The following is a 15,954-nucleotide window of genomic DNA, read 5'->3' as shown; positions in this document are numbered from 1 at the left end:
TCAATCAGAGAGAAACAACTGATAAAACTAACTAAACTAAGCATGTGCTAAGCAAACATTTATTCATAAGTTACATATGTATTCATACAAAATGTAAGTGGGCAAATTAATCTTGAATTCAGAGAGCCCAATATTGCTATTAAGGGTTTTAGAATTACTCTCTCCAGTTATAAGTTTAACAAAAGCCCAAACTGATACTAAAAGGGAGGCTTCAAAAGGGTTCTTTACAATATGATCAAACTTCTGAACTTTCTCCAAAGTCTGACATGAGCACTTTAAGATTTTCCCCATATTTCCTGAGTATGTATCTGCATGCAGAAGACACTTCCAGTGAGATTGCCTTGGAAGCAGCCTAGAAATGCTGTTTTACAATTAAGCATGGAATTTCAGAGCATAGTCACCCAAAGCTTTAGGAAATATATTTACTGTTTTAAATATTAATATTTGGATATTAAATACAATCTACTGGAGAAGGAAATAGTAACTTCCTCCACTACCAAGAAAAACTAGGCAAACTATCTACTGACAGATTGAAATTATCTGTAATTGCTCCCCACCCCTTCATGGATGCCTTCAGTGGATACCTCAAGTTCAGCTTGTGATCCACTCTGACCTTCATATCCTGCCTGGGTAAACTGTTATCCAGGATTGCCACCCATTCTATACTCATGTCTTGGATTCTCCCTAATCAAATACAGGACTTGCATTTTTCCCTCTTGAAATTCATCTTGATGGGTTTTGCCCAATGATCCAGCCGGTCAGGTCTCTCTTGAATCTTGATCTTGTCCTATAAGATGTTTGCTATTCCTTTTTTTTTTTTTTTTTTTTTTGCTCATATTTCATACAATATTCCATTCAATAACTCCTTCAGGTTGTTCCCCTAACCGTTTCTTTACTTACCACTCTTCCTTTTGTTAACTGTTCCGGCTATAAACATATAACACCAATTCTCCCTTGGGGACAACCCAAGACTGAAACACTGTAAGGGTTAATTTCAAACCTCCCATTCCTTCCATAATGTACTGGACAAGGTTACTCCTACCCTTTGCAGTGACATCACTGCCCATGTCTCCTGTAGCCATTGGAGAACATCTGCGAATTTTATAGCCTGCAGGCTACATCTGGACTGTGGGCTGTCCCTGTCTCTCAGGTGGGCTCTCCCTGTCCCTGTTTCTCAGGTGGCCCCTTGGGAAAATTAATTGCCTAGCCATGCCTTAGAGAGAAACAGTTGCCTATCATAATTTTAAAGAATCCTTACTTCTTAAGTATTTGTTTCTGTCAAATGTCTTTCCTCCTGTGGGATACTTTTGCTCATCTCAAATTGCTAGGCTAACAAGATATTTTAGATATTTCATGTCTTCCATATAAGTATATATGGAATAAAGTATATGAATAATAAGAGGTCCATACTTTGTCTAGAACAGTGGTTCTCAACCTTTTTAATGCCACGACCCCCAATCGGTTGTAAGTTGAGGACTACTCAACCGGTCGTAAGTCGAGGACTACTCAACTGGTGTAGCACCGTTTGCAGAATGGGACTTTTGGCGGGCTCAGCAGGGCAGAGACACCCTGGACAATTCCTATTGGCTTTTGAAAGCCAATAGAATTAGACTCTATTCAAGAGAGTCTATTCTATTGGCTTTCAAAAGCCAATAGAATAAAAGAGAGTAGCACAGCTAAGGAAAAGGGGAAAAAAATGGCGGACTGCGTTGTTTGGTGACCCCCGTGAAAATGGTCGTTCGACCCCAAATGGGGTCCCAACCCACAGGTTGAGAACCACTGGTCTAGAATAATCCATTCAAAAATACTGAATACTTTTCTCATCATACTTCTCTGTATGCATCCTTCAATAAATATTTTTATGAGCCCATTTTATTTTTTCTGAAATGTTTGAGCGTACAATAAAGTTTGGAAACAAAAATCTAGGACCTGCATATATTGATCAGTCTAAAAAAAATGATTAATTGAACTGTGAAATAAAGGTGAAATGTTTCCAAATTACCATATTTATTAGAAAATAAATATGAATTCTTTAACTGTTAGAGTTAAAAAACAAATCTTAAAGGGTATTCAGAAATATTGTGCCAAATAGACAGCAGACCAATTCTTCAAACACCAATAGAAATGTGGCTTCATCAAATAATTGACAATACTCAATTACTCTACTGATCAAAATGTTAATCTTGTTGCACATTTAAAAAATAATATTTAGGTTCATTTTTAGAGTAAGAAAATACTCAAAATTTTATTACAGGAGAAAAGACCAACCAATCCTCAAAATACTGTATTATAGATACCATGTTGTTTTTTAAAACTTTGGTTAGAGACACTGTATATAATTTAGTGTTGTGGGTGGTTACCTTTTTGGCTTTGTTGATATGCCCTGAAATCAAGGTTTAGGTTTAAAATAAATAACCCTCTGGAATATATTAGTCTTTCAATCTCATTGTTGACCAGATATTTGTACCTAAAGAATATTAAATAAAGTCTTTACTGAGTGTAAGAATTGATTATTCACTTGAAGAGCACTTCAAAATCATGCCAATAATTATTTAATATTGACTGAGTCCATATGACAAATATTTAATTAAGCCTGTATGAGACAAAACCTTAACTGTATTTAGGGATGACTCATGAGGAGAAAACTGGAACCAAATGCTTAGTCTGTAAAGTAGTTAGACAACATTGATTAAAAGAAAAAAAAAAATAAAACAGCCCAGATGGGGGGGGAAGCCTACTTGAGCTTATGCTCCTGTTTTAATTTTGTTTCCCTTAGATAAATATCCCCCAGGTTGCAGGAGTGAGGCCCATCTTGGCAATCTCTGCATAAAATATATTATTTGTACTTCAGCTCCTATTTTCTTTTACATTTCCAGGAACATATTGCAAATGATTGCAAAATGTAATTTGCTCAAAAGAGATTTCCTCCACATCTACAGAACAGTATGGTATCTAAGTATTTTATTTACAACAAATGTAAATAAATCATCCAAAAACTTTATGAAGGGCATAAGGCAGTTTCAGACCAAAACCTAAATTAACCTTTGGTTCTTGTAAATTCAAATATAAAGAAAACAGTTGAGATCCTTATGTGACATTCTCAAACACATTTCCAACAAATAAGAAAATTGCTTAATTTCCAATCTTGAACTGACCATTTAATGTGCTGTTTTCTACATTCTTCTTTGAAAATTTCCCCTAATAAAAACATTTTAATTACTATTCTTTGAAATAACATTTCCAAAAATAGAAAGGCTGACACTTTCCTCCTTCCCCCCAAATTATTTAGAGGAAAAAAAAAGATTTTCTCTAGGTTCCCAAAGAAAGAAGCCTACTGCCCTCAAGTGGTTAACAAATTATGTAGTTTGCATTACAACACTGATTTTAAAGATCACTTGTTACTGTCTCTGGGTGGTTATGCCACAACATTCTGCAAGCACACAGATAAAGCTCACAATCTGTACATAACTGCAGAAATTAATAAAACTACTAACCATTCTGGCTAACTTAAAATGCTTTAAAGTATATTCAACATTGTTAAATTTCAGAGGACCCAGATTTAGCTAAATAAAGTTTTCACTACTGGAAAGGAACCTTCAGAGCTACTTTCTCCAAACAATTTTGACCCATCCAAAGTGGTGCTCTCACTGTTTATGGTAGTCCAATTTTATGAATTGAGGGAGCTCAGGACAGGCTGTATTTTTTTTTTTTTGTAATCATAGTACTTCTGTTCTGGAACAGCCTCCTTTTAAAACCTACAATGGAAATTAGACATAAGAGAAATCTGAGTTTTCTCTGGAGAGAAGAGGGGACTCCTCCAGTCAAACACTCTCCCCAAGCTATGGCAGGTGGGTGGAGAGTATCCATCTCATCAAATCCAATTCAGTAAGTAGATTTATTGAGAAAAGTCATTACAAAAGAATACAACCTCAAATGCAAGCTCTATTTACCATGGAATAAAGGGTTGAATCCCGTCTGCAGTGTCACTGGCTACTCTCTTTTGAAAGAGTGGGATACTTTCTATCTATTTTGGTAACAGACTGTTTCAGGCTTGCTAACTCATATAGACGTTTGGATATGATAGTGCTGTTTTTGAAAGCATATGGCATTGCAATTAGGGATCCTTTAGACTAATTAATTAGTCTAGGCAAAATTAGTTCAACAATATTCATTCTCACAGGAGCTGAAGTGCAATTCAAATAAAGCTAGTAAAAACAATGTTTAGTTAGCTGAGAATACTGTAATTTCCAAAATGGTGTTATTAATATGAAGTTATATTTAAAAACATGAACATGAAAGAGGCAAAATGTTTCTGCCAAGACACATAAGAAATTATTTTAAAATGCTAGTCTTGGAATTCAGTATTTACAAGTTTCTTTAAAAATACTGCATTTTTTCCATGCAGTATTTTAGAAATATAATGATGGCTAAGATCCAAATAATTTCCTGAGTAGGCAAAAGGGAATTATGATCATATAAAAGAGTCAGAGAGAACCTGAATTTCTTCCAATTCACTTTCCTTAGAATTTAGCCCTTTGTATATCCTATCCTATCATAACATTCCAGAAGATGTATTAAATGTGAATAGTGACTTTGGGAGAATGAAAGCAACTCCAGTAAAAATGATGCAAAGGAGAATTATGTTGCATGAAATAAATTCCATTTATACATCTCTTGTTCCAATTGGTTTATGCTACAAATTTTTGGTTATTTCTGGAGCGAAAAATCAGTGTCCTGCATATTTTCAATTTTAGTGAGGTAATCAGTTCTACTGCTAGAGCAGGACTGTCACACTGCCGGCCCGCGGGCCTGTTGCATCGTAGGAGGCCGTCCACACCCCAGCTCCAGCAATGCAAAAAAAGTCACGATATGTTGCAACACATCACGTGACACGGCGAGTTTGACACCCGTGTGCTAGAGCATACAAGCTGAGAATGTTATTGTCTAGATACAATTGATATTATGAGATCATAGCAGACAATTATGACTGTTATCACATATTTCAAACCTGCTAATTCAAAGGGATGGGAAAAGCTTCAAATCAACGTAGTTTTCAAAAACCCATTTCCAGGTAAATACCGCAATTCAAAGGGCAGGGCAGAATAATTTTTAAAAAGCAAACTATCCATTACAGTAGATGTGGCATGTAATAGTTTATACCTTCTTTAGATCCCATGCATCATCACATCAGAGTGATAACCTCTTTGGAAATAGTTCATTTTGGAAATATTCCCCATAACATATTTTTTAAAAACGGTTGCTTGTAATGAATTAAAATAAAGAAAAGTGTGACATATAACATATATCTTATGCTGGACTAGTAAAGTCCCTAGGTATTTCATTTTGTTGTCTTTTCAATGATTGCCCAATTGAATCAATTAATTGTTATGCACTGTCAGCATAAAACTGATCATTATTTAATAAAATATCTGCTTATTTTTAAGTCTCAAATCACTAATCATTTCTTTGTGTTTTACTATTTTTCAATTTCTTCCGCTAAATTAAGCTGAATGATACATTGAAATAAATAAATATTCCTAATGTTTTGTCTTGAAAGGCTTAGCACGTTATCTCCTTACATTGTGAAGTGGGATTTCCTGATGAGAAAAAACCTTTCACAAAATGTTTCATTATTATCTTGTCTTTTAATAAAACTTTTATATGTTGATATTCTTAATTTTATCTTTATTATCTTTTTGTCATAAGTCTAGAATGGAAGTGCAGGGCTATCTATTAACCTGATAAAGATAAGATACTTATCTTTCCAGCTCTGGAAAAATTTCAAAATCAATAATTTATAGTAGCAATATTTACCTTTAGCAATCACCATTCTCAGTAGGCAGTCACCACTGTATGATTTCACAAGATATTGGCGATACAAACTGAAGTTCAAAACAATACAAGCATAAATAATATGAAAATGTGAAGCTCTTCTGAATTTTGGGCATTTTAGAATTATTTAAAAAATTCTGGAGCTGCAAATCTTGAATCACAGTTGTTAAATTTTTTTTAATCTACTTTTGATGCTTTAGTCCCAGCATTCTATCTGCAACACTAGTGTGTCATATTTACTACAGTATAAAAAGCATTCTAATAGGGCCTTGGCTTTGTTGCAAACTGCTAGTCCCCTGAGCCCATCATATATTTTGACAGGAAACAACCAAAATAATCAAAGAACTATACTTTTTACAATAATTCCAATCAACTGTATATTTCTGATATTTTCAGAAGTACAGATTAATATTTTAAACTTCTTTAAAATTACTTTCATATTTTTTAGTTTTCCAACATTTATGATACAGATTGCAAAAATTGCTTATTTGGGGTTAAATAGCCAAATTCCAGTAATAAAATATTTTCTTGTCAGCAGCTAAAGAAGGAAGAAGACGTACCCAGATCTTTTAAAAATTCCCCAAAGACTTTAAGGGAATGAGCATAATTAGTTGTACAATACGCCTGAATGTTTTAGAAAGCTGAATTGTCCAGAATAAGCAAACATGAGTGTAGCATATTATTAAATCACGTCCACTTGGCAGAAAAACTAAACAAATCATGAATCTTCCATCCTTGGTTTGTTTAGCATTCTTTCCAAACCAGCATCCCTGGTTTGTTTCTCAATTAACAAGTCAGAATAAAACCAGATAAATTTAAAAGTCTATCTTATCATGACTAAAGTGTTCCATCGTTTTTTCAAGAATTTAAATTCGGGTTGTTTCTCCACAAGACTTGCTGCCAGAGATATGGAAACAAAATCAGGAACAACCAGCAGCAGCAAAGCAAGTCAGACCATTTTCTTATGCATCTATTTTCTGTTTCCATGGAAATGAAAAGACACAGGAAAAAATGATAAGAACGATATCCAGTTTTTTCCTATCTCAAATGGCCTTGCTATACAAACATTGAGGGGGGAGCCACTGAAAGGAACAAGAAGGAATGACTAAGGATATGGTGTCATATTTCAGCAGAAAACTGACACAGAGTACAAAACACAGCTACTGAACAATTTCCACAATCACTCAAGAAGGGATTCTCAAACTGTGGATTGTACCTCTTCAAAAAGGTGTGGCTGGTTACATGCGCTTCCACTCTGCTGGTACTGGGCTGGGCCAAGTGTACTGGGCTTGCTTGACAGCTTTTGTGACACAAAAGGAGCTGTTACCATAGCACAAGGTCAGTGAAGAAAGGCCCAGTCCTGAGAGCAAATTCTGATAGTAATCCAGTTCTAATTGGAAAGCCTGGCTTGCCCAGACACACCGATCACTGCCGAAATACACCCCTGCTTCACCAGGAACAGCCAACAGCTGTCTTGAACAGAAGTTTTGTCAGAGAGCATGTTCCAAGAGTTTTTGTTATGGGAGAGGAGGGTCACACAAATTCATTTCTTATTTTAGGAAATTGTGACACCACAAAATTTGAGGATCCTTGACTTAGGAATTTATAGATTTCAGAGCTGCGGTGTTTAGGATCTCTATTTGCCAACAAGAAGGTGTGAAGAACTCTGCAAGAACTTCTATAACAGATGCTAAGAGAGAGCAGATATTACAATTTGATTGCACATATACTCTATTGCTACTGATAAAACTCACAGATTGTGTACGAAGAGTCCCAAATCCAGTCCCCAGTTTTTTATTTATAGGCTCTCAGATGAGGGATTGAGAAAGTCTACTGTCTTAGGCCATGGAGACCTGTTATCAAATCAAATCATAAACATACTAATGACGTAGTTCCAAATATGCCATTCTTATAGGTTAATAAGTATTCAAATATTTTTTTCTAATTTCTTTAGAAGAAAATGTTCTCTTTTCAATTATGCTATTACATCCAATTGCAATAATCTTTAGGAGACATATTTAAAAAATTAGATACACAAGTATACCTATTTTTGATCTGTTAGATTTTCATCATAACCAATTAAGCCTTTTCCATTTAATATCTAGGCTGTCTCTGTTGTTTATTCTTCATTAGTTGCTTATTGAAAAAGTTGCAAAGAGGATGTTAACCGAACAATAATTAGAAAAAAGAGGGCACACTTTTTCCCTTCAATTTGACTTGTTCCCCAACGATAAGAAGCATCTGTATTATACAGTACATGTTCAGATATGTTTGTTGCCTGAAAAAAGAAATGGTAGGTGCGGAAAAAAAATATCAAGTTTTAATTTCTGCTGTCTAACTTTCCTGAAAGTTGAATGACAAAGGAGAAGAGTAACACAGAATGAGGCAGAAAGAAGGTGTCAGGAGTTGCTTCTGGTCTTTATACTAGCTGCCTACATTCCCTTCTGAATCACTTGTAGAAGCAACTCCTAGATGGAGCTCTGTATGTAAAAGTTCATGACCCTAGAATACATGATGTAGTAAATTAGCTTTTACTCTTCTTAAGGTCTCTATCCTTACTAGTATAAATTAGAACCAAGACCTTTGCACTATATCTTCATCAGGGATAGTTATTACACAACTGTTTGAAGTGGTATGTAAGTTTAAATGCCATTGCTATTGCTATTCTACTGTACTTCTATTTTCATACATATATATATCCTTGTTATTTGTAAGTCCCCTGAAATAATTTGTCACGCAGTTATTTAGACACCTCTTATCACAATAATGAAATTATCGTAATAATTGAAGTGGGATGATATAGACAGTTTTATAACTGAGCAGAATGCTCAGAATCTGCACCCCTTAAAAAAAACTAACTATTTTAACATTGACTCCTGAGAAAAGGCTCTGATGCTGCCACAAAAGGGATAGTAGATGAAAGTCAGTAAACCATCTCAATTTATTATTTCCCCCATTAGACAAATCATTACCGCTACGAAATTGTGCTAAAAATAAAAACTAACATCATTTCAACAATATCCAACTTGTGAAAACTATTTATATGATATTCATATATCAGGAATGTTTATGTGACTAATAGAGACATGGAATATGCTAGCTTATTTATCATCATGAAATAAAATTGTATTAAACCCAGAAAATATAGAAAGGTGATAATTCAAATAAAGCAAAAAAGAAGTAAAGCTAATGCTGAAAGAGATTGTTCTCGGATTAATTCTAAATAAACTGTATTCCCTGTCATCAGCCGTATCCAGGATTTAATGAATTATTTAATAATAAAATACTATCTCCAAACTTAATGAAATACTGGAAAAGCAAAAACAAATTCTTCATTTGTGGCAAAACTAGTCTAACCTCCCCTGATGGAGTAGCCTCAGCATGTGCTGGGATACTGATCTCTAACTGTTTCTAAACATTGATGCATTCATTTTATCTAAGCAGCTGCTGAATTATATTATACATGTATGTAATGTAGTCATAAATATCAAATAATTCATCTATACAACCAATTCAAAACAATCTGACAAGTTATATAGATATGTAGTAAGTTTGTGTAATGGTTCAGTTTTGAGGGCAAAAAGAATACTACTTTGGAGCATGTGTGTAGTAACTCCTCTTTAAAGCAGCCACCGTATTGCTGATTACAGGGTAATCAGATGGCCCTCTGCAGCACTATCCTAGGAAAAAGATACATTTAAAAATTTGCAGACAAGTGTTGCATGTGTGTTTCCATAGCCTTTGATTACAAAGTGCTGCACAGTTTTAAGACATAAGCTAAAGAAAAGAGGGAAATGACAACAATACCTCTACACATAGAATAAAAGTCCACCTGAAACAAACGCAGAGGATATACAGAACTCGCAAATACCTATGCACAATTTTTAATAGCGTGAATTATAGCCATAACCATGAAAATGTCTTTATGTATCAAGAGTAGGAAATGTACAATTTATTTAAATGTTCAAATAATTAGTCTTATAACAAAAATACTGAGAAAAGGCAAATTTAATATTACAGCTCATGAAACACCACAACACTTGTTTGAGTTTTCCTTAGATTATTCTAAAAAAAATAAAACTTTAAAAAATATGGAAATTATTTAGTTATAAATCAACAGATTCTTGGATGGCTTACACAACCATTATACTTACTTGAATCCTCCCATTGGAGCAGATGTAGTTTCCAAGCTGAGTAATACAGAAACCCCAAGACCAGAAAGAGGCAGAGAGCAAGTAGCACGTTACGCATAAACACCAGCAGTCCCATCTTCATATGGAATAGCTCTTCTATAAAATCTGGGTAAAAGAAAAGGTGTATTCTCAAGTTGGTTTATAAGGCATAAGGTTAAGATGTTTGACTAGGACTGGAGAGACCAAGGTTCTGGTCTCACCTGCTGACTTTGAACAAGCTACTTTCATTTAACCCAGCCACCTTTGCATGGATGTTGTTATGGGGAACAACTGGAGGAAAGAATCTTATGTAGGTCAACTTGAGTTCCTGGATAAAAGTTGGGATATACAGTAATTCTAGCAAAGAAATTAAGTAAAAAACCAAGGATGTATAAGTTATCTAAGCATGCTCCATTCCCCACAAATATAATATCCAGATATTCTTATTCATGATACCTGAGTGGAAGTAAATTTTGTGAAAAGAACAGGATACATTTCTGAGTAATTTGCTGCTTTTCCAAACATGATTCAGAAATGCGGCTGCTAGTTGTCATTAGAATGATTAATCTGAAGAACTTGTTCACTATTGAACTGTTTCTCAAGAACATATTATTTGGTTATTTAAAACAATACCCAAAGTATTGTCATGCCAAAAAATATTTCACAGAAATGACACTGGAAAATACAGTATAACCAATACCTCTTAATCATATACATTTATATAAATTATATAAATAATTACTTAAGCATAATTTATAACATATAACATATGTGATGTTATAACTTTATGTTATAACAACCCATTTTTCCTCTACTGTAAATATACCGTAGTATGTATTAAGGTGATCCACATTTTCTGGAATAGTAACAATAGGATAAGTACTATAAACTAATGTGAAGCTATATTGACTTGTACGATGGTTGCAAAGTGATTCTCATTAGATCCTGGATAATTAGTATTATATTGCTTGTGTCATGATATAGCAAGGATACTTGCTTGCTGATATGGAAGATGCAAATCTGCTATTCTAGAATGGACTACTAACTTAATGCATGAGTCACTGGTTAAATTTTGTAAGAATCACAAGGATGAATATTTTGATGGAATTGTTTATTTGCATTATTTTGGACCAGCAACATACAAACCTAGATCAAGAGACAGAACTAAGCCACAAGCTTAGCCACATCCTGCCTTTCTCTATCCTCCCTTTAGCAAGAGCAGTTTGATTCAACAATCAGGATAGAGCTGGAAGGACCTTGGAAGTCTTCTAGTCCAACCCCCTGCTCAAGCAGGAGACCCTACACCAGGGCTGGCCCATGGGCCGGATGCGTCACATAAAAGCTGTGCCCACCCCAGCTCCGGCAAGGGGGAAAAAGTCGCAATATGTCGCAACATGTCATGTGACGTGGCAAATTTGACACCCCTGCCCTACATCATTTAGATAGGTGGTTGTCCAGTCTTTTCTTAAAAACCTCCAGTGATGAAGCACCCACAACTTCTGAAGGCAAGTGGTTCTACTAATTAATTGTTCTCACTGTTAGGAAGTTTCTCTTTAATTCCAGGTTGCTTCTCTCTTTGGTTAGTGTCCATCTATTGTTTCTCGTCTTGCCTTCTGGTGCTTTGGAAAATAAGCTGACCCCCTCCTCTTTGTGGCAATCCCTCAAATACTGGAATACTGCTATCATGTCATCCCTAGTCCTTCTTTTCTCTAGACTGGCTATATCCAATTCCTGCAACCATTCTTCATATGTTTTTGTCTCTAGGCCTTTAATTATCTTAGCTGCTCTTTGTACTTTTTGCACTCTCAACAACTTTTTTATAATGTGGTGACCAAAACTGGATGCAGTACAGGTAGTCTTCAACTTACAACAGTTCATTTAGTGACCATTGAAAGTTACAACGGCATTGAAAAAAGTGACTTATGACCATTTTTCACACTTATGACCATTACATCGTCCCACAGTCACCTGATTTACATTCAGATGCTTTGCAAGTGGTTCTTATTTATGACAGTTGCAGTGTCCTGGCATCATGTGACCTTTTGCAACCTTCTGACAAGCAAAGTCAATAGGGAAGTCAGATTCACTCAACAACTGTGTTACTAATTTAACAACTGCAGTGATTCACTGAACAAATGTGGCAAGAAAAGTCGTAAAATGGGACAAAACTCAAGAAACAAATTTCTCACTTAGCTTAATTGTGGTCATAAGTATTCCAGGTGTGGACTTACTAAAGATTTATAAAGCGGTATTTAGATAACTATTTCCTGTTTTGATCCAACACCATTCTAGAAAACTATCTTAAAGTCAGCAAACCACAAAAATCCTAAAAGAAGAATTCATGGCTAAATGCACACAAATCAATGAAAGGACAGCAAGAAGTGGAAGCACTCAATCCTGTTTCCAGTTCACTATCCCCTGCAGCGAAACACTGTCTGAGATTATATCTTGTAAAAGTCCATATTAAAATCACCAGGGTGGGTATGATCTATTCTTCATTGTGTCCAATTTAGTTTCACTATTTTATTAAAACATTTTAACAGAGTACTGGCCAAGCTGTTTTGAATTCCACAATAATCCCAGGCCAGCAGAAGCAATTAGGGCAGACATGTCAAACACAATGCCCGGGGGCTGAATGCGGCCTGCGACGTGGTTTCATGTGGCCCGTGAAGCCATCCTGGAAACAGTGAGGGAATGGCCCCCGCTGCTTTGGCCCTGGCCCAGGCCGGCTGGGAGCCAATGTACAATTTTGTAGTGGCCATCTATGCTGAAACGCATTTAGTCTTAACTCCACAAGGCCATCTGGAAACAGCAAGGAACCAGCTCCTGCCGTGTCGGCCCCGCCCCCTGCATGCATGCTGGGGAGGTGTCACCCTTTGTGAGGAATGAAGAAATGCACCATGGCCTGGAAGTGGCTAGCAAATGGCCCTCACCTACTTCACATATCCGGCTTGATGGGCTCCGGGAGAGGGGTTTTGGCAGGCTCTTCCAGTGGACCATGCCTTGGCACTTGCCCTGGTCCTACCCCCTTCTGCCAGAGACCCTCAGATCTCTCCCATTCCTGCCCAGGCCCCCACAGCTCAGCTCAAATTTTCAGCCAAATTGCTTTTGGCTGAACTGCAAAATTTCAAAACATAGATGGAGGTTGAATGTCTGAACTGCTTTCTAAAAAATCCTCGCCTCAGTTGTAAAAATGAGTATGTGAAAACATTATTCTAAAGCTTTTTCTGACATCATACTCTAGTGTATGTGTCCAGGTACATTCTATATTGTGCTAACAAAGATGCATGTGAGACCTTTACAAAATTAGAACAAGATTATGAAACTCATAAGGAAACTCACTATTAGAAGAAGAAAAGGATCAGATCCTTCTAAATACTCACTGACCAAAACCATTCTAAACTCTATTGGCAGAGGGTTTCCTGTCAGATTATCTTCACTTGAACAAATGTCACTGAGTAGAAATAATGAATATAAATGTTTGAAGAACCAGCAACATTCTTAGTATCACATAGGTCAGTGATACCTTTTTAATGCCATGATCCCCAACCGGTTGCAAGTCGAGGACTACTCAACTGGTCGTAACTCGAGAACTACTCATCTGGTGCAGCACCGTTTGCAGAATGGGACTTTTGGCGGGCTCAGCAGGGCAGAGACAGCCTGGACAATTCCTATTGGCTTTTGAAAGCCAATAGAATTAGACTCTATTCAAGAGAGTCTATTCTATTGGCTTTCAAAAGCCAATAGAATAAAAGGGAGTAGCACAGCTAAGGAAAAGGGGAAAAAAATGGCGGACTGTGTTATTTGGCAACCCCCGTGAAATGGTCGTTGGACCCCAAATGGGGTCCCGACCCACAGGTTGAGAACCACTGACATAGGTAATCATATGTGTGTGGTACATATTCCCAAGTTACTTTTACTTTGGGTCCTACTCCTCGCTCTTTAAACGAAACAGCTTGGTTTACAATTTGAATTGGCATTCTTTCACTTGGGGATCATTCAATAAATGCATCTGGAGAATTTCTGTGGCTACTCAGCTTTAGAGGCAAATAGTTTACCCAAGCAGTGGAAACACAAATGGAGGAAACCTTAAGCATCAACAAATTAAATAAGTGTTCTGACAATCCTTTTCGTTCATCCTTGCTGCCCCTTCACTTCAACATACCCTATATTAGCCTAGAGTACAGGCAAATAACTTGTTGTAATCCTCACATGTTGTAATCCAACAGTTCCAGCAAGCATGCACCATACTGAGTGATGCAGGCAGCTAGAGCCAAATACCTGGAAGATAGTGAGTTGATGACCCCTATCAAAGTGAAATTACCTCTGGCTATTTCAGAAGAAACAACCATCTTTTTTAAACATAAAAAGTAGTCTCAGGAAAACCACCATCCCTCCTACTTAATGGACTGGCCTTACCCACTTCTTTCACTCCCCTTTTATTCCTTCCGAACTATCAATTTCAATCAATTCCACCCAGCAATTAATTCCAGGACCTCTGCGTGTTAAAAAATAAACAAATTCTACCACAAATAAATAAGAATGGCTGATGGAGCGAGCAGGAACTACCAGCCTGGTGAACCGAGACCAAATCCTGGATGGAAAGGCGAAACGAAGCGCCACGCAACTACGGTATGATGACAAGGGCACCCATCTCGCCAAATGGCAACGAGGTGAACGACAGAATATCTGAATTAGCCGGGGCGGGGGAGGCGGAACGGGTTATATTCGGAAGGAAGGCACGGACCTTCAGGCCCTGGCAGGCGAGCAAGTTTTAGGAAGGCGAAATAGGCCAGGAAGCGCAAAGTGAAAAATCTCAGCTGGACGGGCATCTGACCAGGACAAAAAGGAGGGGGAAAGGCAGAAGGACGCAGAAACGGAGCACTCGCTCACTTCTTCCTTCTTTACCGATTTTGAGATCACATCCCCCCTCCGCGCTCAATTGCTTACCAAGGTAGCGGGCCGATTCCGGCCACCTTTCCTGCGGGCTCGAGTTCTGTACGCCTTGCAACCCGCCATGCCGGGCCCAGCAGCGGCGGCACTGGCCCTCACCGGCCTCTAGGGCAGGGGTCGATCGCCAATCACACAGCAAGGCGGATCTTCTAACGACCAATGGGGGAAGGCGAGGGGCACTCTTCACGGTAAGCCCCACGATTGCGGGAGAGCGGTGGGATTCACGCTGCCCAATCAGACACAAGAAGGGCTCTCACCCACTCTAGCGTACCAAGAAGGCGCGCAGCTGTCCAATCAATAGAGACAAGAAGCGGAGGGGGGTACAAGACGTCCAATCAGTTCGGCCACATTTTCTCTCCCCCCCCCGCGCCGCTCACTTCAATCTTGGACGGGGCACTAAACGGCTTTTTCAGCCAATTGCGATATAGTGTAGGAGGGCGGCTGTTCCCGGCAGAGTTTGGAACGGCCAGGAGGGCAATAAGTAGGGATAGGAATCTCAGATCTCATCCCATCTGCAGTAACGGAAATTGCTACCGCTGCTACCCTCTAAAGGCAAACATATCGTTCCAATGCGGTATCTAATGTAGATTTGTGGCATATAGCGAGGCGCCGTTGGCATGTCTCCATTTTCAAGATCAAATTAAGCTTTGCGAAAAGTAACTTTGGGGTCTTTGGAACTCTTGAGCTTCGTTTTCTTTCAGATGTTTGATTACCCAATTAGGTAACATCTTCAGTGTATGGTGTTACATTTCAAGTAATATCAATAGTAACTTTATTAAAACAATGGGCTTATCCATGTTTAACAACCATGGTTTAAGCAGTTAACCATTCCATCTGGATTTTGCTACTTAAACTGTAATTTTTAGTTTAGTATTCTCTGCAAACTCAGCCAGTACACTCTGAGGATCCATCCAGAAGATTTGATTGCTCATATATAAGAAGGATGTTGTGCAAATACTGCCATCAGACAAGGTTTCCCTCAGGGATAGGAGCCCCC

At 37.5% G+C, this 15,954-nt stretch overlaps 1 protein-coding gene across 10 annotated transcripts in view; it reads right to left on the bottom strand.

Moving 5' to 3' along the window:
- Positions 1–15,280, bottom strand: part of ST3GAL3 (ST3 beta-galactoside alpha-2,3-sialyltransferase 3) — a 203,826-nt gene extending 188,546 nt beyond the window's left edge. For 3 of the 10 annotated variants that reach the window (XR_005554260.1, XM_039323075.1, XM_039323077.1), the window contains exons 1-2: positions 14,955–15,279; positions 9,987–10,130 (exon numbers count right to left, since the gene is read on the bottom strand). Coding sequence is in view for 9 of the 10 variants with exons in the window: in XM_039323075.1 (XP_039179009.1) it covers positions 9,987–10,107 (121 nt within the window). In the remaining variant the exon portion in view is untranslated. Of the gene's footprint in view, positions 1–9,986; positions 10,131–14,954 lie in introns of all 10 variants that reach the window. The other 7 variants (XM_039323074.1, XM_039323081.1, XM_039323073.1 and 4 more) reach the window with 5 other exon arrangements.
- Positions 15,281–15,954: the final 674 nt, after the last annotated feature.

This window comes from Crotalus tigris, unplaced genomic scaffold (assembly GCF_016545835.1).
Source record: "Crotalus tigris isolate CLP2741 ecotype Arizona unplaced genomic scaffold, ASM1654583v1 scf7180000024167.7108832, whole genome shotgun sequence".
Taxonomy (NCBI): domain Eukaryota; kingdom Metazoa; phylum Chordata; class Lepidosauria; order Squamata; family Viperidae; genus Crotalus; species Crotalus tigris.
Note: the sequence above shows the minus strand (reverse complement) of the source record. Positions and strands in the feature narration are given on the sequence as shown.